Source organism: Equus asinus, chromosome 1, assembly GCF_041296235.1.
Source record: "Equus asinus isolate D_3611 breed Donkey chromosome 1, EquAss-T2T_v2, whole genome shotgun sequence".
Classification (NCBI taxonomy): domain Eukaryota; kingdom Metazoa; phylum Chordata; class Mammalia; order Perissodactyla; family Equidae; genus Equus; species Equus asinus.
In genome coordinates this window covers 112,873,732-112,895,863 of record NC_091790.1, presented here as the reverse complement: position 1 = coordinate 112,895,863, position 22,132 = coordinate 112,873,732, and the positions used below count along the sequence as shown (strand labels likewise).

Here is a 22,132-nt window from a genome sequence, read left to right as displayed (position 1 = left end):
GAAGTGGCCCACAAGAACTTAACCACTCGGCCTCGGCCCGGCCCCCTGGAAATGAAGTTTTAATTGACACTGGGGAAATTAAGTATTAAAAGGTAAATATTAAATAAAAATGTAACAATGCACAAACTGTTGAGGTTTTCTTATAATTTTAGTACTAAGTACCTAATTTCCAAGCACCAAAATAGGTACTCACTTTGCCCAGCCACATTTATATACAATTACCATTTAAATTTGACCTTCCCAAATACTTTTGGGGGGAGGGCAAGGATTGGCCCTGAGCTAACATCTGTTGCCAATCTTCCTCTTTTTGCTTGAGGAAGATTGTTGCTGAGCTAACATCTGTGCCAACCTTCCTCTATTTTATGGGACGCCACCACAGCGTGACTTGAAGAGTGGCCTAGGCCCACACCCAGGATTCGAACCTGTGAACCCCAGGCAGCCAAGGCGGAGTGTGCGAACTTAATCACTACGCCACTGGGCTGGCCTGAACAAATACATTGTAAAAAATATTTGATTGAGGTCACCTTGGTTTATAACATTCTATAAATTTCAGGTGTACATCATCATATTTCAACTTCTGCATCGTTTCCACCACCAAAAGTCCAGCTGCCACCCATCGCCATACACACGTTTCCTTTTGCCCTCCCTTACCCACTTCCCCTTTGGTCATCACCAATCTATTCCCATCTATGTGAGTTTGTTTATCTTCCACATACGAGTAAAATCATACGGTGTTTGTCTTTCTCTGACTTATTTCCACAAATACTTTTTATACCAAGCCAAAATTATTTGCCATTCCTTCAACAATCCAGACACCTGTTCTGAGACCCTGCCTCCTGTTCTCTGTGTGCAATGCCTTCCCCTCCCTGCCAATAAAAACCACCACTCACCCTTTCAGGCTCCAGGGACAGCTCCCTGCAAAACCTCCAACCCCTTCTCTACCCTGTCTCTTAAAACTACTCATTCTTTCTTCTTTACTCAGGGCTTACCAATGGGCGACTACTTACATATTTGGTTTAATGCTTAATACTCTCTTTGAAGTATTATCCTCTCCACTTAACAAACAAGGAAACTGAAGCTGAAAAAGGTTTGGTATCATAATCAAGGTCACAAAGCCAAAGAGGAATTCAAATGCTGGTCTGTCTAAACTTTAATCTCTTTCCACAAAACCACAGACTCCACGGCACTCTCTTACAGCATATATTGTATGGTGTTATCATTATTCATTCAAATATCTCTCTCTCCCACGACAGGAATATTCCTCCAAGACAGGGAGGGTGAGTCCATCCTCACATCCTCGGCAACACTCACCAGTGTCTATTATACAATGATCTCAAAGTGTTACTGAATATGGACAATACTCTTATTCAGTTTATGGTTTCCCAGCATCATTTTCCACTGATGAGCATCCTTCTACCAAGCCTCTAAGAAGCCACTTTTACTGTGGCATTAAAGCATAAGGGCTTGGATCAGACTGCTTGGATGTGAATCCCACCTCCCCCCAACTTACAAGCTGAGAAATCTTGAACAAATAAGTTAACCGAAGCTTTGGTTAACCAACCTATAAAAGAGGGCGGACAGTAATCACGGTAACTACCTCACAGGATGATAAGGATTAAATGAGATAATATATAAGCAATCCAACTATTTTTTGATCCTCATTTTTTCCACATGCCACCCTAAATTTTCTTTGGCTCAGCCCAGTAAAGCCTTTTTCATTACAAATTCCTTACAGTCTTGCAATAAATGAACTAGCCAAAAAGGTTCATGGTTTAAAAAGCACTCAGGCTACCGACTTGATTTTTAGGACCAAGTGTTCGGAGCCAGTTGGGACTCAAAAAAAGTCTACTCTTAGAGACTTGACTACACAAGAGTGCCCCCACTGTACGCTATACTTGATTTGCTTACCATATTTTCACACCCTACGAGAAAGTGGTGACACTCCCTACCTTACTAACAGCTAACAATACCAACCAATGCACGCAGACAACCAACCTGTGTGAGGGGCAGGCTATTTCCCCAGCAAGGAATTTTCCTGGAACCACCTTTTTCTGGTCTCAGGCGTGGCCCATTCTCCCCAGACCTCAAGATCCCTTGCATCCACAACCTGAACCATGACAACTGACAAGGAGCATGTCTTTCCTTCTCTTACACTTAGCAACCCTTACTCCAAAAAGTTAGGATTTCAAATTGTTATGCTGTTTTAAGGCTCTTTAGGCTAAAGTGCATAATGTCCCAATTCTCAGAATTCCCCCTTCCAACTTTAAAGACGTTATGAAAAAGTTCAGTTTTGGAGAAAACAAATTTTGAAGAAATAGTCTCCCAAAACAAGAGCAAATACAAAGGCTATAGCCAAAGTCTCAGACGGCAAAAAAAAAAAAAAGAAAGAAAAACCTCAAAATGTCCAGCTGGTTAAAGCGAATCAAAAAGTAGAAAAATCAAACTACCACAAAGAACAAAATAATTTCTAGCCAAGCAGGATCTACCATTGACAAAGAGAGCAAGCGTACATCACAAAGCATTGAATACATTCACCACGAATTTAAAAGTTACTCGGTAGGCAGATACTGAGATTGATAAATTGCTCCAGATTCTGCACTTTCCTAGTCAGTATATGCTGATATAAAGCAGTTCCTTTTTTTTTTTTTTCCTTTTTGGCCAGGCTAAAAATAAAAAGGGTGATAGATGAGCGACCGAATGAGCCTCAAAGTTAAACGGGGGGGTGTCGAGTCAGAAAGCCAGGAGTCCGAGGGACAATGCCAGGCTCGGGCTGTCACTCCGGGTGGATGAGACGGGAGGCGGTGGGCGCCCCGGGCGGGCGGCATTGTCCCCAGACGGGACCCCGCGAGGCCCGCTCGGCGGCCGCGGACGGCGCCCCCCGCAGCCCCCTCCCCGCCGCCCGAGCCCGCCCCTCCGGCCGCCCGCTGACCCCCTCGCCGGCCCCCGCGCGCCCTCCCGGACCGACGCCCCCCCAGCGCGGCGCCAGGGGAGGCGGCGCAGGAAGGGGCGGCGGCGGCGGGCTCCGGAGCCCGGCCCCATCCCGGCGCGGGGACCGCCGGCCGGAGGATGGCAGGTGCCGGGGAAGGCACCGTCCGCGCCGGGCCCGCGCCTCCATCCCGCCCGCCGGCTCCTCCCTGGTCCTGCCGCATCCTCGGGATGCCGGCCGAAGCCGGCGACCGCACGCGGCTCTTACCGCAGGGCGCGCGGCACGCGCGGGGAGGCGGCCCGAGGGCGCGCTAGCCACGCCGGAGCCCGGGAGCCACGCCGAGCGGCCGCGAGCTCTCCTGCGGGGCACACGCCCGGCCCCTCTCCGGCCCGAGTTTGCGCCGGAGCCGCAGTCTCCGCGCGGCGGGCGGGCGGGCGGCCGCGGGGGGCGGGGCGCGGGGGCGCGGCCTGACTAATTGGCAGTCGTGCGCCCAATGGGCGGCGGCCGCTCCGGGCTGAGCTTAGACTGACTTTCCGCCTGGCCTATAGCCGCTGGGAGGCGGGCCCAGGGGCGGTCTTTATCGCCGCTCTTTGACAAACCCGAGCCCGAGCCAAGGTCGGTTGGTTTGCACCGCCGACCGAATGGCCCAATCACCGCAGGGAACGGGGCGTCGGAGCCCAGATTGGCGTCCGCTCCGCCTATGGGGCAGCCCTGGGGGCGGGAGGCCCTGCCCCGGATGTGGGCGCGGCCGGAGGGGAACCGGGGGGCTCTGCTCGGCCGTTCGGAGAGGCGGGACCGGGCGCGTCTCGGGGATCATGTGACGGCCTCTGGGTTTGATGGGGGAGAAGCGCGGAGGAGGCCGAGGCCCCGGACCGGCGGATGCCCTGATCGCCGCGCCCGCCGCTCCCCGGCCGGCGGCGCTGCAGGTGAGTCGGGCCCGGCGCCCCCGAGCGCCCCGCGCAGCCGCGCACGGTCGGCCCGGGGCGCACGGCTGCTCCCGGCCCCGCTCCTGTGCGCACGGGGGGCCGGGCCGTGCCCGCCTCGCGTCCTGGGCCCGCGGCGCCGGAGGGCGAAGGGGAGGACCGCTCGGGGTTGTCCTGAAGTTGTAGGGACGAGCAGGCCCGCGAGCTGGGGACGCTGCCCGCGGGACGCCGGTCCTTCGAAGGATGCCCAGTTGGCCGAGCCGGTGCGGAGGCGCCTTGGGAAGGTGGCTGGCTCTCTAGAGGGCCTCGGTGCTGCGGGTGAGGAGACTGCACGCGCAGGTCCTGGCGGGAGCGGGAGAGGGGACATGGGGGTGGCCTGGGGAGCCCCAGGGACAGGTGCACGAGCCCGCACACGGCCGGTGCCGGGACGCTGGCGCTGGGGGGCAGGACCCTTAGATTTCCACCTGGGGACACCGCAGAAGGTTGTGATGGATGGGCGAGGAAGCGTATGAACTAATGTCTATCTGTCATCCAGGTACCAGAAATAACCACCTCGAATGGCAAACGTTTTAGCTGAGCAGATTTCTGCTTTGCAGTCTGCAAACCCCTCCCTTGAGGGGGAAGGAAGAGTAGCAGTAGGAGACGAATACGATTGCTTCAGTTAGTCGAGGTTTATTAAGAAATTGATAAAATTGGGGTCGTCTGTCATCATTGTAGCCTGTCATCCGCAGTCTTTCAAGTGTCATTTCGATACCAGAAGAGTGCTTCCTGGTGGAGAGCATTCTAGAACAGGCGCATACAGACAGTGTTGCGTCCCACGTGATAAAACTTGTAACCACAGACTCTGTTCTTTGCACCCTTTCCACCTGCAGTCCTAAAGCGCCTGTGTTGAGTGCAGCTGCCTTTCCTATGACCAGTTGCTACTCAGTCCCCTGTGAGAAAAAATGAAGCTTGACATCCAACGGCTGGTGGCAAAGTTACGTATAAGCGAATGTATTATTGTAAACTTTATTTAAAGGTTCACCAGAATGACCAGATTGGAGATGGGGATTGAGCAAACTTAATTTATATGAGGAAATCCATCCGTAGTGATTAATCAGCACAAACCCCTCACTTCTTCCAAAGTCAGTCCTACATCCCGCTATGGCGGCTTCTGGCCCACAAAGGAGACCAGCGCAGGAAACGCCTTCCTGGGAGCAAAAGCATTTGCTTTTCCGGCTGCGGTAGGAAGCACCTGCCAGCTAGGTAACCCATTGCGTGTGCAAGCAGATAGGAATAAGGGGAAAGACCGGAGTTAGAAGACTCCTCCATCACTCTTGCTGTAGAAGAGGTATTTACTCTTGCACCATGATAGCCACCCACTGTGGAAAGTAGTAGAGACGTTACCAGAGAACATCAAGGTTAGTTCTAAAATATGATTAAACATGCTAGTCTGGGCCATTTGATTCATGCAGCCAGTTTCTGTACCACGTCCTTAATCTTACCTTCCTGCGTTTTTGCTCTGCCATCCCTGCTTTTGTCACCATCCACATCAGCTGATCTTCTTCCTCCTGCTCTCAAGTGTCCTCTCTCCTCTCCAGTCTGTCGTTCTGCAGTGGCTTATTTCCCTCAGTTTATAATCATACTTAGATTCCTCCTTCACTGAAAATTTCTTCTTGACCCTTTCTCAGTCCCATTGTATAGGTTATCTTTCGTCTTCTCCAGATGTTTCAAGGGAATAAAATGTTGTCAGCTGTTTAGATTTATTATCGTCTATTAACTCCTCATCCAACTCCATGCAGTCTGGCTTCCACTTTCCCATTCTGCTTACCCTTTTTCAAATGGTCACAAGGTTGATACAAAAAACTTGGATGAGTATAGCACATACTGTAAACTTATTGTGAAGATTAAATAAATGCTTATACCTGAGTATAATTAATGCACTCCGAATCAAAATCCTAAGGTTTTTTTTTTAAGATTTTTAAAATTTTTCCTTTTTCTCCTGAAAGTGCCCCAGTACATGGTTGTGTATTTTTAGTTGTGGGCCCTTCTAGTTGTGGCATGTGGGACACTGCCTCAGCGTGGCCTGATGAGCAGTGCCGTGTCGGCACCCAGGATCGGAACCGCGAAACCCTGGGCCTCGGAAGCCGAGCACGGGAACCTAACCACTTGGCCCCGGGGCTGGCCCCCAAATTCCACGTTTTCAAGAATTAGAGATTTTAGGGGCCAGCCTGGTGGTGCAGCGGTTAAGTGCGCATGTTCTGCTTTGGTGGCCCAGGATCCTGGGTGCGGACATGGCACTGCTTGGCAAGCCATGCTATGGTAGGCATCCCACATGTAAAGTAGAGGAAGATGGGTACAGATGTTAGCTCAGGGCCAGTCTTCCTCAGCAAAAAGAGGAGGATTGGCAGCAGATGTTAGCTCAGGGCTAATCTTCCTCAAAAAAAAAAAAAGTGATTTTAGCATTGAAAAAATGAAAGGGGAAAATAGTGGAAAATATTATGGAAAAGAAAACAGTGGGTAGGTACTAGGCCTTGCAGATATGAGAACATATCCAGTAATAGTCATATAGTACTAATGCAAAACAGAAATATAGATCAGTAAGACAGAATAGGGATATAAGAAATAACCCAATTATTGACTAATTTGGCATCTAATAATGACAAAACATCAAAAGTTTATTAAGTGGTCTTGATTATTGGATACCAAGCAGTAAAAAAATCAAGATGTATACCACAAACCAAAAAAAATGAGTATTACTAAAAAGAAAAAATCTTAGACTAAGAAAACAGGTATTCATTAGAATTTTTATGAGAAAATTTAAAACTAAAAGACCCATAGATTAAACTATGTGAAAATCTAGTGTTATCAGTGTGTTCTGTATCATTTAGCCCAATGATATCTTTACAAACTTAATTATACTTAATTTTGTTTTTAGATTCACACCTGAGCTAACATCTGTTGCCAATCTCCTTTTTTTCTTCTTCTTTTCCCCAAAGCCCCCCAGTATATAGTTGTATATTCTAGTTGTAGGTCCTTCTGGTTGTGCTGTGTGGGATGCCGTCTCAGCATGGCTTGATGAGCAGTGTTAGGTCTGTGCCCAGGATCTGAACCAGCAGAACTGTGGGCCACCAAAGCACAGCGAGGGAATGTAACCACTCGGCCACAGGGCAAGCCCCTACTTAATGTCTTAGCCATTTTTACTAACCATTCCCTCTTTATTGAAACTCTCCTCTCTTGGCTTAATACCACCTCCTCCTTTTTCACCACTTTGAATTTGAATGCTTTTTCTCAGTACTCCTTGAAATTGAATGAAAATTTATAGATGTGCAAATGTTCAGAAGAGGTCAAGAACATCTCTGAGGTGCAGGAATAAAGTCACGAGTGCCTGGACCTGAATTATGGCAATGAGGAGGAACCCTGTTCTTAGCCATTCCGAATAGAGCTAGACCCAGAGGATATACTAACAGTTTTACTTGTTTTGTCATGGGCTGTAAGGAATGATGGATATAACGTTGTCAAAGATGGCTGCACATTTAAAGGTTTTGACAGAATGGTAGAATGTTTTCAAAATTAGGAAATCTGTGAGTGGGAAAGAGCCAGCTTTGTTCACCAGGAATGGAAGTGATAATTTTTTTTTCTGGTATCAAAATAATCTTGACTTTTTTTCCTTCTCTTAGGGTCTATTTCCCTTTTTTCGACTCTGCAGCAGCCTCTCTAAACTGTTTAAATGAGAATGTCCTTGGCTCAGAGAGTCCTGCTCACCTGGCTTTTCACATTGCTCTTCTTGATCATGCTGGTGTTGAAGCTGGATGAGAAGGCGCCCTGGAACTGGTTCCTCATATTTATCCCAGTCTGGATATTTGACACGATACTGCTTGTCATGCTGATTGTGAAGATGGCTGGGCGATGTAAGTCTGGCTTTGACCCTCGACATGGATCACACAATATTAAAAAAAAAGCCTGGTACCTCATTGCGATGTTACTGAAATTAGCCTTCTGCCTCGCACTCTGTGCTAAACTGGAGCAGTTTACTACCATGAACCTTTCCTATGTCTTCATTCCTCTCTGGGCCTTACTGGCTGGGGCCTTGATAGAGCTTGGCTATAATGTCTTTTTTGTGAGAGACTGACTTCTAAGGACATTGTCACATTTTATTGCTGTTCAACAAGCTATCGTTAAAGTGTTCCAAATCTTTGCAAGCTTGAAGAATACCAGAGAATTAAGAAAAATACCAAATGGAGTTTTATACTGCTGCCGTAACACAGTCTCAGTCAATCACGGACTTCTAGTCAACCCAAAGCTTAATTATTCAATATTTGAGTTATTAGTATCTTTGTTATCCCTATATAAATAAAGTTTGTTTCAGATCTTATTTTTCTACTTGACTCTTGAATAATCTGTTGTAAATAATGTGGCCAATATTTAAAGTAAGTACGAAGCCTTTAATCTACATATTTGGGTAGAAATTTGACATATCATGGTCCCATTATGAGCAAAGTAAATGATCATTTGTGCTTCTAAATTATGAAGGAAAAAACCTAGTTACTGAAATATTTAGGGGTGCCACTTCACGTTTACATCCAGAAAGAATCTGAGAGTTTGACAGATTTTTATCTAGGCTGAGTTCATTGTTGCTTCTGTCTCCTGTTTGTGACAAATGAACTAGAAGTGGCATCTTAAAACAGAGCAGAAGTTTGCCTCTTCCTAAAGTGAGGGGAACCCTACATCCTGGTGAGGTCAGGACAGGCCCAGTTCATGCCCGTTGTCCTAGGGTCTCAGGCAGTTAATGTCCCTTTCACTCCTGGCAGCGTCCTGGCTTGAGAAATTACAGATCACCCTACGAAGGTACTTGCCCACTTCCAGTGAAGCACAGATGGTGCGACGTAGGAGAATCCCAAGGAGACTTAGGTGTCTCACAACCCGAAAACAGAGTGACCGTCCTCGCCCTATATGGCTCCAACAGCTTTGGGAGGAACACAAAGTGGTATTTGTTTGTTTTAAAAATATCTAACAAACAAGAAAGAGATTCCTGGCTGCTAACACTCGAGAGGATTGCTGGAGTATAGCATTTCGGTCTAGTTCTCCATTGTAAAGGTAAATACGATAAAGTTTCAGCCGCACCACCACCAGTTAATCCAGCGTTTACTCCTTGTTTGAAACTGCAGAGCTAGGGTAAATAAATAAAAATTGGTCAATTACAAATGTTTTCCTGTCTTTTAATTGGTATATATTAGTATTTTGGGTATCTAAAAATAGGATTGAGAAGGACAGTTACCATGGGGAACATAATGTCCCAGACTTAATCAGATATTCTTAATTTGATTGAGACTATGTGGTCTCTGGAATCTGTCATTAAATAGATTCAAAGTAAAGGAAAGCTTTCATCTCTATGGGGAACCAGGCGGGAGGATTTTGTGGTTCGGGAATGCAAGTATTATCTAAGTATAATCTCTCACAGGGAAAAGGAAAAGGGACGGCACCACATGCGAACTATCCGCTAGGCTAGGAGTCAGCAGAATTTTTCGGTAAAAGGCTATACAGCAAATATTTTAAGCTGTGTGGGCCATATGGTTTCTGTCACAACTACTCAGCTCACTTTGTGTGGCTAGAAAACAGCCATAGGTGAGGGCAATGTTCCAATAAAACTATTTATGGACTATGAAATTTAGATTTCATATAATTTCCACATACCACAAAATGTCATTCTTTTGATTTTTGTTTCAACCATTTAAAACTATTAAAAACCATTCTTGCTTCACAGGCCACACAACAAACAGGCCGCAGTCTCCATATGCCCCGTGGGCGGTAGTTTGCTGACCCCTGAGCTAGGCCATAAAATGCGCAAGAGCAGAATTTCTGTGGGAGATTGCTAAGAGGAGAGGTGGGACAGGTCTCCAAGGAAAGGAGAGAGAAATTGGGTAAGAACTCTATGTAAAAGGCCACAGTAAGCAACCTGTTTCTACGTGAGGATCAATCAGTTGTAATAGTATCTGAAAGTTTCCCAGAAAGTAGAATTCTGACTCAATTTGGGGTCCTGCCACGCTAAGTAAACAACTTGAAACAGCACAGTAAGTTATTAGCCTGTGCCTCCCCAGCTCTGCCACTAATTCAGATGTGGGGTTTTTCCATCACACCACCAAAGAATTCACTCAGTTCTGACACTCATTACCTGGAGATAGCACCAGATCCCACAGGTCGAGTTCAGTCCCGGAAGACTGCCCCCAGCTCAACTTCAGACACCAATTGAAGAGCCAGACGATCACCTGTGCTTCTGACCAACCGGCTATAGATGGGAGGTCCCCGCAGCCCCGTCTTGGGTGTGATTAATTTGCTAGAGCAGCTCAGAGAACACAGAAACATTTTACTTACTAGATTACAGGTTCATTATAAAAGGACGGAACCCAGGAACATCCAGATGGAAGAAATGCCCAGGGCAAGGTATGGGGAAGGGGTGCGGAGCTTCCACGCTCTCTGGGCACACCGCTCTTCCCCCGTCCCTTTGGTCCTCACCCTGGAAGCTCTAGGAACCGTGTCCTTTGGGATCTTATGGAGGCTTGATTACTTAGGCATGATTAACTAAATCACTGGCCACGGGTGACTGAACTCAGTCCCCAGCCCCTCTCCTCTGGGGACGGGTGGGGAGGTGCTGAAAGCACCAACCCTTTAATCACGTGGTTGCCTCCTCTGGTTACCTAGGAGCTTTCCAAAAGTCATCTCATTAACATAGACCCTAAAGATAGCTTTATCACACTTATCACTTAGGAAATTCCAAGGGTGTTAAGTTCTTGTGCCAGGAACAGGTCGAAGACCAGGTATGTATTTCTTATTATAAATCACAGTATCACAGCCTCAGTAGTTGGGATACATTTAAAACATTAAGTAATGAAGGACAGAAAAGACAGAAATCGTGCTCACAGCTGGAAAAAGCAAAACTAATGGAACAATGCATAAACAATGAGTGTGGCAGTAATGTACCTTCCTAGGTTTGTTTTTAGTTATAGGATACTTCCTTTATAATACAGAGATGTTTACTAATGGTGCTTACAAAAAGAACTAATACACTCTGTCTTAAGAAAAAAACTTAAAACATGAACAGTTCTTAGTGAAGCCACTATTTTCCAGGTCAGCATGAACAAGAAGTAACTTAATCTGGTCTGAGCAAAGGATTTATCAAAAACTCTGAATAAAAGCAACTTGTGAACAAAATAACTTTTATAAGACTTGCAAATGTGAAAAGTAGAAAATAGAAATTCAAAGGATCCACGACTTCATCAGCAACATTTCATGAACATGGAGGCCTGATACGGCAGCACCATCCATCCACCACATGAAACAGGAACACAAATCCACCACCAGAAAGCTTTCAAGCACCAAGAAAAATAGTTGCACAGAGCTTCAAGAAGTAGAGATCCATCCTTGGGCTAAAGCTTACTGTAATTTTAAAAGTTATCAACCTTATATATTTGGTCATCTGGTTTCCACTTTTTGTGTGTGTGTGTGTAAGATTAGCCTTGAGCTAACATCCACTGCCAATCCTCCTCTTTTTTTGTTGGGGAAGACTGGCCCTGAGCTAACATCTGTGCCCATCTTCCTCTACTGTACATGTGGGATACCTGCCACAGCATAGCTTGATGAACGGTGCTAGGTCCACGCCCAGGATCTGAACCAGTGAATTCTGGGCTGCTAAAACGAGTGCGTGAACTTAACCGCTATGCCACTGGGCCGACCCCTCCACTTTGCTTTTTGACAGTGCCACAAATAAGTAAAGAAACTGATGTTAACTAATGAACAGAAGTGATGGCCAAAAAAGGAGAGGAAACCATAGAACCATTTTCCTATCGGGGCAGGCATTTTACTATGCACCTGCATCACCATGAAAAGTGTAGTTATTTCTCTTTATTGAGATGAAAATTATCAGTCTTTTAAGCATTAAGAAACAAGCCACAAACCACTAAAGGAGTTTCCTTTAATCTTAACTGTCATGTTTGCACATAAACATCACTCCTCAATTATCAGTGTCCTTATAACTCATGACATAGATAGTGAAGGTACACAGAATCACAGAATCTTAGACCCAGGAGAAAACAAGGAACAAAAAAACTCATAGTGATGGAGAGACTAAAGCTCAGATAAATGAAATGAAATGAGGGCTTGGTCTTTGATAAATGGAGAAGTTTAACTCCAAATGCTATTTCTACAAACAGCTTTTATATCGAAGAAAAAACAAAAATAGAAAGCATCAGTGGAAGCTACCAGTTATCAAAGGCTAAATAAAGTCAGCACTGGGTTAAAGCTTTTTTGAAGGATCTCTCTTGCACTTTAAGGTTTCTCTCATTTGGCTTGCCCTGTCTTCAAGTCAGCCAAACACACGTAGTCATCCTGGTAATCTTGGACCACAAAGCAAGTTTACATCCACTCTCATCTATACACTATAAACACAAATTTCTAATTCGCTTCTATCAGGAAAAGGCTGTCTGTGACAAGACGTGATTTTGAATTGCCAGCCTTGGGCAAAATAGTGAACCAGGAGGAAGTTTGTTTTTGATGTCCACCTTCTCCACCATACCTCCCCTTGGCCGCTGGAGGACACTTCTTCCTCATCCCAGATGCCTATCCTCTGCCCCAAATTAGACAGAGGAACACAGGAGAGAGAGGAAGATGGGAAGTGCTCAGGGTGACCCAGCACAGAGCTCTTCTAACTATTCTTTTTGCTGTTAATTCCAGGATCAGAAGCTAACATTTGTGGTGTCTACGATAAACCAAGTAATGTGCTAAGTGAGCATTTGGCATGTTCTGCCATTTAATTTTCACCACTAATTAACAGAATAAGTATTACTGCCCATTTTACAGATGAGAAATAGATTAGGTGAAGCAATTTCTCACCGTTATACAAGTATATTATCCCCCTTAATGACCCACAGCTGTGCTGCCACAAGTGCTCTCAGCATAACCCACTGGAGTGGCTTTCCAGAAGGATGTCTGAAAATGTGCCTTCCTTGTCCCACTCCTGCAACAAAATGGATGTAGACTAAAAAACTAGTGCGTTATCATCTTGCTTCAATATTTTCAACTTTTGAATGTTTGTTTATAATATGAATAGGGAAAACCACACAAGCTTAAGCTGAATGCCTCTCTGATAACCAGATAACCACTTCATCTTGCTACGTAAGACTTAGAAATAGTTAAATTCTGCTTCAGACTATGGGATATTTAAGGTCCTTCTTATAGACTTGCCATTTTAATCATTTGAAAAACAGTTAAAATTTAACCTTAATCTGTAATAATTTTCAGTGTATCTCTAGTGGAAGGAAAAAAAGTTGGGCAAGTTTTACAGGTTTAATTAGCTTCACAATACGTAGCTCTCCACATTGCCCAATGGGCCTAAATATCTAATAGGCAGCTTCTTAAACTTTATCCATAGGCCGCAGTAAGTACAAAATAGAAACTCGGTCTCTTGATAGTGCCTGCTGATCTCATTTCCTCCACTTTTCTTTCTGTTGCAACTTTAGAATTACATTATGAATTAAAGTCAAAGACAGACTTTTATTATAGAAACTTACATAATTTGTTTTTCCCGCCCCCAATAAAGCTTCAACTTTTCTTCCTTCAAATATTTATTGAATACCAAGTGTACTATAAATTAGGTGTTAGGAATACAAAGGGATAAAGAAAATTCATGGGGCTGGCCCCGTGGCCAAGTGGTTAAGTCCACGCGCTCCGCTGCGGGTGGCCCAGTGTTTCGTTGGTTCGAATCCTGGGCGCCGACATGGCACTGCTCACATACCACGCTGAGGCAGCGTCCAACATGCCACAACTAGAAGGACCCACAATGAAGAATATACAACTATGTACCGGAGGGGCTTTGGGGAGAAAAAGGAAAAAATAAAATCTTTAAAAAAGAAAAAGAAAGAAAATTCCTAACTTTTAGCTCATGGTTTAGCTATAGCCCAAGAAGTACTTAACTAATATATATATATGTTAAATGATGCGAACAAAGGGACAGAAGAAACAGAAGGAAGAATTGTTTTTACACTAGCTGCAGGGTAGGGAGACAGCTGGAGCAGATGAGATCACTAAAAGATACACAGAAGTGATGACCTTTTTTTTTTTTTTGAGGAAGATTAGCCCTGAGCTAACATCTGCTGCCAATCCTTTTTTTTTTTTGCTGAGGAAGACTGGCCCTGAGATAACATCTGTGCCCATCTTCCTCTACTTTATATGAGTGATGCCACCACAGCATGGCTTGACAAGTGGTGCATAGGTCCACACCCAGGATCTGAACCAGCGAACCCCAGGCTGCTGAAGCAGAGCGTGCAAACTTAATCTCTGTGCCACTAGGCCAGCCCTGAGATGATGTTTAATTGGAGTTTTGAAGAGAAGTAAGTTTCACTATATTGTATTCCAGGCAGCGATTTCCCCAGAAAAGGCAAAGAATTTTAAAAGTACACAAAGGAAACGGCAAGTACTGCCATCTGGTAAGCTGAAAATTTGGCACATGAAACGGAAGAGATTGTGGTAGATGAGACTGCAATGGAAGGGCCATGTCATGAAGGCTCTGAGCATTTGGCTTTTATTCTTTAGGATGGAGCCACAGACTATTTCTAAACAGAATAGTAACAATCGTACCTGTCTTGGAAAGGTTAGTCCAGTGGTCACATAGAGAACGGGTCGGAATGGGGGTAGAGGCAGAGGACCGCAGGCAGCCTAGAACATTTTAGGCTACTGAAGAGTCCAGGGAGATGAACATCTACTGTGACTGTGAAAATCTACTATGACAAGAGCAGCAGACACATCATTTCTGGGGTCGATTCCAGAAAATCACATGACACACTGTACACACAGGGGAAAAGACAGAGCAATCAGATTACCATGAGATGATGGAGAGAGTGATGCCAATAAGCAAATTAGGAGGGAAAGAAACAGTTAACGTTTGGGGGCAAGGAAGAAGAGAACAACTCAGATTTGATTACATGGATCATTAGAGGTTAAATGAGAAAACAAGGATGACTGAAGTCATGGGGTCATGAAGATAGTTCAGGGACAGACTGTAGAGACCTAAAGAAAAGAGCCATGGAGACTGTCTCAAATAGTGGGGAAGAGGCAAAAGCAGCCATCCAAAGAACAGAAAGACAACAAAAACCAACAGGTGGGTCATGTAATTATGCTAAGTGCTGCAAGGGTTAAACAGAAGTATGAAGAAATGTAGCCATGGGGTTTGGCAGTCAAAAGGTGACCTTTGAGAGAACCAGTTCAGCTGAGTGATTAAGTTTGAGGATTAAAATGAAATTGTAGTGACATGAGGAAGTGAAGGCAGATGGAGATTTCCAAGAACTTAGGAAGAAAGACGGAACAAGACGATGAACAAAAGCCAGACTCAAGGGTTTTTTCAAAAGAAGACACACTTGAGATTTTTCACATAAAAATCTGGCTCGGTTGGAAAAACAAAGTTTCAAGAAAAGGAGAAACTTGGGGCAGAGGAGATCTAACTGTCCAAATAAAATTTTTAACACTGTATTATGCAAAAATTTGCAACTATATTGACTTGCCGCTGAGTTTGCACACTTAATAGTCTTTAGTTATACAACAATGAACTTTATAGGAAAGTGTAAAGATTTAACATTTTTAAAACACACATGCATAAATTCTAAATTTCAAAATGTGTACAAGGATCCAGAGTTCTCATATTTTTAATAGTGCAGTTCTTGGAAGGCAGATAATAGTAATAAAGTCATACAATTAGTAAACTGTACTTTAAATTTTTAGTTAACATAAATTCTGTTTGCCCACCTTTTGTTCTCAGCTCATTCACACTCCCTGTTTGGGTCTCAAGTCCTGGAAGGGAAGATAAGCTGAAATGCAAGGGGTCCCCCTCTCCACCCCCATGCTCTCCAGTAGAGATACGATATACAACGTCAGTAAACTGAGAAAGTAAAGACATCTCTGCTTTTCGGCTCTTGTGCTTGACATTCTAAAGAGCGATCATTTCCATCTGCAATATGCTGTGGAACAGAAGAGCCAGGACAGAGACAAAGGGATTCAGACTTCTCCTGAGTTGTCCTCGTCACGATCTTACCTGAGGTACACTGTCAGTGCCAAACATACCAAACCTAACTCCTCCATGAAACAGACAACGCATTCTAAAACCAGCAACACTCTGTTTACATAGCAAAGTGGTTACATCAGGTGGGAGAAAGATTAAGCAAGAGCTATTCTATGACCCTGAAGACCTAAAACACATCATGTCATTTTTTACCAGCTTAAAAGTATTTTGAAAACAGTAGCACCTTTGTCCTCCCCTTCGGGGACAGAAATAGTCAAGTCTAGAGGGAAAGGAGGTGATTTACCAGGCTATCCCAGCACCCACAACTAACTAGCTTAGCAACCTTAAGGTAATCTTCAATATTCTGTTGGCATAAATCAACTTTTGATAATTAGTTTTTAAGAGGAAAAAAAGATTCTCAGATTGGAATCATTTTCAAGATCTTATGGTTTCTGTTGAAGACAGAGAAATATGAACTTTTAAAGATGACGAGATGAAAATAAAATCACTGTAAGAAAATAATTACAAAACAAAGGTAAAAAGATTATGGTTATCAACTTTAGTATTTATTGAAAGGTGGAAGACAAGGAAAATGCCTCTCAAACTCCAAAAACAAATCTTGCACCTTTGCTAAATGTTAAAATGAATTTTGAGATATTTGCTTTACATGACAATGAACTTGTCCAAAAAATAACTGAATGCAAATTTACCAAAACAGTGCTAATCTATTATTTACAAAAATGATCTTACCTGCCGTATGCATTTGGGAAAAAACTCTTTTACAGTCAGGAACACTAATGAAATCCCTTGAACCCTAACTCAAGAAATAAAATCTTTCCTACCCTCCATGACCCCCCCAAAAGTCACAGAATGGATTAAAAATGAATATATACGGAAATAAACATATTTCCAATAATCGTACACACATGCGCACGCGCACACACACACACACACACACACGGAGTGTTGTACTAGATCAACCTAATCTTTATTTAAGGTCAACAGCCTTAGTGACAAGGAAGATAATGAATATGGCTTTAGTAAAATTTTCAACTAAATATCACAAATGCTTAATTCCTTTGCTAGCTACCAGCTAACCTGAGTATGGAATATATATTACTTAGATAGCAAAACGGGTATGAAGAAAAGTAACTAAAAAAAAAAAAAAAAGCACTATAGCAGACACCACCGAGGTACCTTAGTTTTTCTGTAAAGGTCTGTGTATCAATTTAATAATTTACATAAGAACTGTTTAGTCTATAAGATCATACAGAAACTATATATTAAGTGCTTTATTGTTCTGGTCCAATAAATTGGAAATAACAGCAAAAACCGTGTTCAGATAAAGAACTGGAATGCACTACTAGGAAACCATTAATATAATGCAATATTGAAATAGAAATTATTCATGTGTAACAAAGGTAGTCAGCAAGTTCTCAGATTGCATCTGAAGATTTTAAAATGATAACCCGTAAGACAACATATGCATTATTCAAGGTGACAAGGCTGTATCTTGAAATTGGAGCCCACTGATTTATATTTCACCTGCATGGAGATGGATGCATTTTACAAAACAGTCAAATTTTCAAAATATGGAGAAGTCTGACTATAGGTTATATAGTAAACGATACCTAAAAGCAACCACCATGGTTGTTTTAGATAGGTCTTTAAGTTAAAAGTTTAAGGCTCATATATTTTGAAGGGATACCCTAAAGACATTTACAATATGATCTCATGCATCTACGTGTATGCTACTGGAAAACTGGAACTAAAACAAACCTTGTTAAATACTTCACCCTTCAACCAAAAAAAGAAAAACAGAACATTTTAACCACATCCCCTCCTATTTCTCAATACTGGTTTGTTATGAACTTTCATCTCCCAAAAAGGTAGGTGCAAATATATAAATTTAGCTTAAAAGAGAAGACTAAAGTGGTGAGAGACAGGATAAAACTGTAACATATAAAACAAAATCCCTATTTACATTATCATGATTTATATCTTCCTCATCCCATGAAAATTCCTATGTTGCAAATACATATATTGATTTCCTACAAACCATCGAAATTTCCTACAATATTTAACTGTCCTTTTAAACCGGGGTCCAGAAATGACATCACTGCTGCAGTTTACTTTTTCTGATGAAATGCCTCTTTCTAAGTGGCTTCTCCCTAACCAGAAAGATAAACAGTTTTATGAGTACCATAAATGAGGCTGGGTCAGAAACCAATGAAATGGGAATAGCAACACCAGCCTAAAAGGTAGCACAAAGAACCCCTGCTGAAAGTCATCAACCAAAATATTAGCCCAGAAAAATACCAAAAACAAATAAAATAGATTTGCAATGAGCAGAGTTCCTCACATCAAAGCTTTCATTAAAGACATCTGTTTGACTTTTAATGACAGCAGTGGAAGCAGTCCATCATTGCAGAGATGTGTCTGAATCGTCTTCAGCGAGGCACCGGCAATCCTGTTTCCTCCTCCGATTTCCCCTCTAGAGCTTCTTTTGAAGAAGGGCTCTAAGTTGTTTACCTTGCCAGGGCAGAGAGAGGGATCCTTAGAAAGACGAGGTAACACACCTTATTGTGTTAGTTATCTCTCTGTATATGGCAGCTGAGTCATTGCCCTTATTTTAAGATTTTGTATTTGCCATATTTTCCTCCTGTTCCACAAGAAAATTGTAAAAGAGGATTATAACTGCTCACAATTAAACTTTCTGTAACTAAAGATATTTACTCAGCTAGTACTAAGTATAGTATAGGTGCTTTACAGTAAGAAAATCTCCTCCACTTCTTACTCCATACATTACAAAGAAAATTTGTTAGGGCTATGTAATCTGGCCACACAACTTGATTAGTTAGAAGGAATAGATAGCACTAACAGACCTTGTTTCTCCCAACTTTATAAAATTGTTTCTCTTACCTAAACTGCTTTCTTAATGTTGAATATAAATATTTTAAAATGTTTTCCAGGGAGTAGGGCTAGAAAGTTTCACATACTCATCTTATTCAGCAATTTAAGAAGTTATGCAAAATATGATATACATATATATATACTCCCATACATACACACATATATAAATATGTTTTCATAACTGAATCTTGGTTTTACAAAATGCTTGCACAGTGTGGGGAATTTAAATATTCACTAGATTTGAACACAGACATTTGCACTCCATTACCACTTGAAATGGATATACCAGCAGAAACATAATAGATCAAATAAATGATTTAACTGAATTGTCAGTTTGTCTTTTTGCAGACCCAACAGAAAACATATTTATTACTATGAACCTTTATTAAGTGGCTCACATTTCAGTATAAATCACACTAAAAAGATTTTTTAAAAGCTATTTACACTACAGTGCTGACACATTTAAAATGAAAAAAAAAAATCGGTATAAATAAGCTCTATGGAAAAGCCTTAAATTGTCGAAAAAGAATTCTGGCTCATATTACAAAAAATATATATATATGTTAATGTCAGCTCTATTCTAAAACCTACAACTCCATCAAATGATGTTTCAAAGCCTCCTTCTGCTTAAGCCTGCAGGTTTACAGTGCGTCTGGCCCTACGCGCTTCGATGCTTCACAGTTATGGACAGGCACTGAGGAATGTTACAAAGCTACAGGAACTAGATTTCGTAACAGACTTAGGAGCAAGTCCTTGGCTTGCTTTCAGAATTCATGAATCTTTATTACATTATTAAGTTTAAAAAAAAAAAGAATTGTAAATGGTATGTACAAACTTAGCACAAAACATCGTCCTCTTTCCTCTCCTGCTCTGAGCGTGCAGAGCTGTGCTGCCTGGCATCAACCAGACTTAGGAGGCTTCCTGGGCACAAGCCTTCCTGCAAATCTTTGTTGCTATTTTCAAATTGAGAGTCCACGTCAATCTTCAATTCTGTAAATTGAACATGATCCAATTTTGCTTTAACATTCCTGCCATCCATGTTACTCGGTGCTCTAGTCTTTTCAGGAATATACACATTCACAGGTTCTTCCTTGATTCTTACAGATGCAAGAGGTTCATGTTTAATCTGCTGTAATCCATATTTAGAATGAAGTTTGTCTGAAAAAACAGAATCCAAGGAGGTTCTGCTTACAGCACAAATCACATTGTCAGCGTGAGGTCCAAGAACTGATGATGTGGAACCTGGTGATGTGCCTGTTTCATGAGTCGCTGTATTCTGAGCAGGGTCCTCCTCTGAGTGATACAGCTTGAGCCGAACGTGCCATGCTAAACTGCACACAGCTGAAACTGTCTTGAATTGATGAACAACATTTCTTGGGATAAAATAAATGTCATTATCATACAGCTGAATCCTGGCATAGCGAATGCCTTCCCTCCTCAGTTGATTAAGTTTTGCATCATCAACCCACTGGACACACTAAAAGAAGAAAACAAGGAACATCAATAAGTCTTTTCCACAATAAAAATGAAACTGAAGACCATCATGGTTTAAAATATACCTGAGACAGTGGAGGTTCATGTAAATCTAACTGCATTCGTTGAACTACTTCTAAGAAATCTTCAGCATGAAAACAAATCACATCTTTGGTTATTCGGGGTTGATCAGGCCTAAAAAAGAATATGAGATAATAAAGAATCTGCCATTACTGTTTCACTCTGTTAATCCTTATTTAAGTCAAAGCAAAAAGGGCTTATGGTCAAAACCCAAGTACTGTCTTAGAAATAAAGTTAAATTATTAGAATACCACTTTACATATTTCAACAAAGGGGTTTCAACCTAAACACAGATAAAAACAACGAATTTCATTTTATTATAGCTATGTGTAACTATATTTTGAAAAATTAAAATGATTTGAATAGGTTATGCAAATCAAAGAAACGAGTGTTTTGTCTTAAAGTTAAGATCAATACTTCAATAAATTAAGTATTAAAATTGAAAATACCACCTAAAAATTAGAGGTAACTATGAGGGAAAGGGAATACTTTCTTTCAATAGACACATACATAACTGCAACGGTACCTAACCCCCCTAAATAACTCTTAATAAATTAAGAGGCATTCATTAGAAAAGTAGTAATAAAAACTGTTACTGCTCTTTCTGCTGGAGTTAACAGTGTCTTTAAATAGAATTCTAAAAACTCCCCAATTTTCTTCAATTAATTAGGAATACACAAATACATTTTTACAGAAGATGCTCAAAAATGGATTTTGGAATGAAATTCCAAGCAACGTAAATACCAAAAAGAAAATTATACCAAGGCAAATCATAACCAGATTTTTACGAACAGTGATAAAGAGAAAATCTAAAACTCACACATTACGTAAATACTCAGGGAAAGAAGGATAAGAATGACTGTGGGCTTCTCATCAGAGACAATGCAAGCAGAAGAGAACAGACCCTCTTTAAAGCATTGAAAGAAAACTCCAATCTAGAATTCTATATCCACCAAAAATATCCTTCAAAAATGTGAAATAAAACATTTTCAGACAAACAAAAGCTGAGAGAAACTGTCACCAGATGACCAGCACAACAAAGAATGTTACAGGAACTTCTTCAGGCTGAAGGAAGACGATACTTAAGATGAAAATGTAGCTCTCTTTAAAAGGAATGTAGAGCACAAGTAACAGTAAATATCAAAGATATTTTATTGTCATTTTTTAAATCTCGTTAGACATAACTCCTTAAAGTCAAAGTAAGTAACATATCAGGCAGTTTATAGCATATGTAAAATAAAATGAATGATGATAATTAACACAAAGGCCAGAAACAGGGGTGGGGTGGAGGTGGATAAATGGCAGTATACTATTAAAAGGTTCTTACACTTTACATGAAGAGGTCTAATCCTTGAAGGTAGACTGATAACTTTAAAGCAACTACTAGTAAGCAAAAAGTGGAGGTATAATGGAACACTAAAAAAGACAAGAAAGAAAAGGGGGAAAAAGTAATGAAGGATAGAAGAGGCAAATGGGAAAATGATAAATTTAAATCCAAATTTACTCATATTATATGTAAATGGTCTAAATACTCCAATTAAAAGACAGAGATTATCATCAGATTAAAAAAAAGAGCAAGACTCAACTATATGATGTCTACATGAAACAGTAATATAGACACACAGATAGGTTAAAAGACAAAGAATGGAAAAAATAAAACATGAAAACACTAATCACAAGAAAGCTAGAGTGGCAATACTGACATAAGACAAAGTAGATCTCAGGACAAGGAACATTACCAAGGATAAAAAGGGCATTTCATAATGATAAACAGGTCAATTCATCGAGAAGGAA

General features: G+C 41.9%; 3 protein-coding genes across 22 annotated transcripts in view; 1 reads left to right on the top strand and 2 right to left on the bottom strand.

Moving 5' to 3' along the window:
• PHTF2 (putative homeodomain transcription factor 2) overlaps window positions 1-3,368 on the bottom strand; it is a 119,597-nt gene extending 116,229 nt beyond the window's left edge. For 5 of the 8 annotated variants that reach the window (XR_011502277.1, XM_070505993.1, XM_070506011.1 and 2 more), the window contains exon 1: window positions 3,194-3,334. The gene's annotated coding sequence lies outside the window, so the exon portion shown is untranslated. Of the gene's footprint in view, window positions 1-3,193 lie in introns of all 8 variants that reach the window. The other 3 variants (XM_070506029.1, XM_070506030.1, XM_070506033.1) reach the window with 2 other exon arrangements.
• A 243-nt stretch (window positions 3,369-3,611) lies between these two features.
• TMEM60 (transmembrane protein 60) lies at window positions 3,612-8,203 on the top strand. Of its 13 annotated transcripts, none has more exons than XR_011502246.1 (4): window positions 3,612-3,852; window positions 4,030-4,167; window positions 4,722-4,825; window positions 7,509-8,203. XR_011502246.1 is itself a non-coding variant. In XM_070505920.1 (3 exons), exons 1-3 carry the CDS (start codon window positions 3,627-3,629, stop codon window positions 7,547-7,549), a joined length of 405 nt encoding a protein of 134 aa, XP_070362021.1. In that variant the 5' UTR covers window positions 3,612-3,626; the 3' UTR covers window positions 7,550-8,203. The 13 variants fall into 13 exon arrangements, 8 of the variants coding, with proteins under 8 accessions (XP_070362021.1, XP_070362052.1, XP_070362008.1 ...); XR_011502244.1 differs by having other exon boundaries at window positions 4,722-5,249; XR_011502240.1 differs by having other exon boundaries at window positions 3,612-4,167.
• Window positions 8,204-16,415: 8,212 nt separating this feature from the next.
• Window positions 16,416-22,132, bottom strand: part of RSBN1L (round spermatid basic protein 1 like) — a 71,482-nt gene continuing 65,765 nt past the window's right edge. Inside the window, exons 7-8 of the mRNA XM_070505830.1 lie at window positions 20,344-20,452; window positions 16,416-20,261 (exon numbers count right to left, since the gene is read on the bottom strand). Coding sequence (XP_070361931.1) covers window positions 19,620-20,261; window positions 20,344-20,452 — 751 coding nt within the window. The 3' untranslated portion in view covers window positions 16,416-19,619. The remainder of the gene's footprint in view (window positions 20,262-20,343; window positions 20,453-22,132) is intronic.

Bases quoted from the DNA above. Each gene is read 5' to 3' on its own strand.
- TMEM60 (XM_070505907.1), top strand. From the start codon at position 3,627: ATGGGGCAGCCCTGGGGGCGGGAGGCCCTGCCCCGGATGTGGGCGCGG. The intron at 4,168-7,508 runs GTGAGGAGACTG...TCCTTCTCTTAG, and splicing joins AGAGGGCCTCGGTGCTGCGG to GGTCTATTTCCCTTTTTTCG.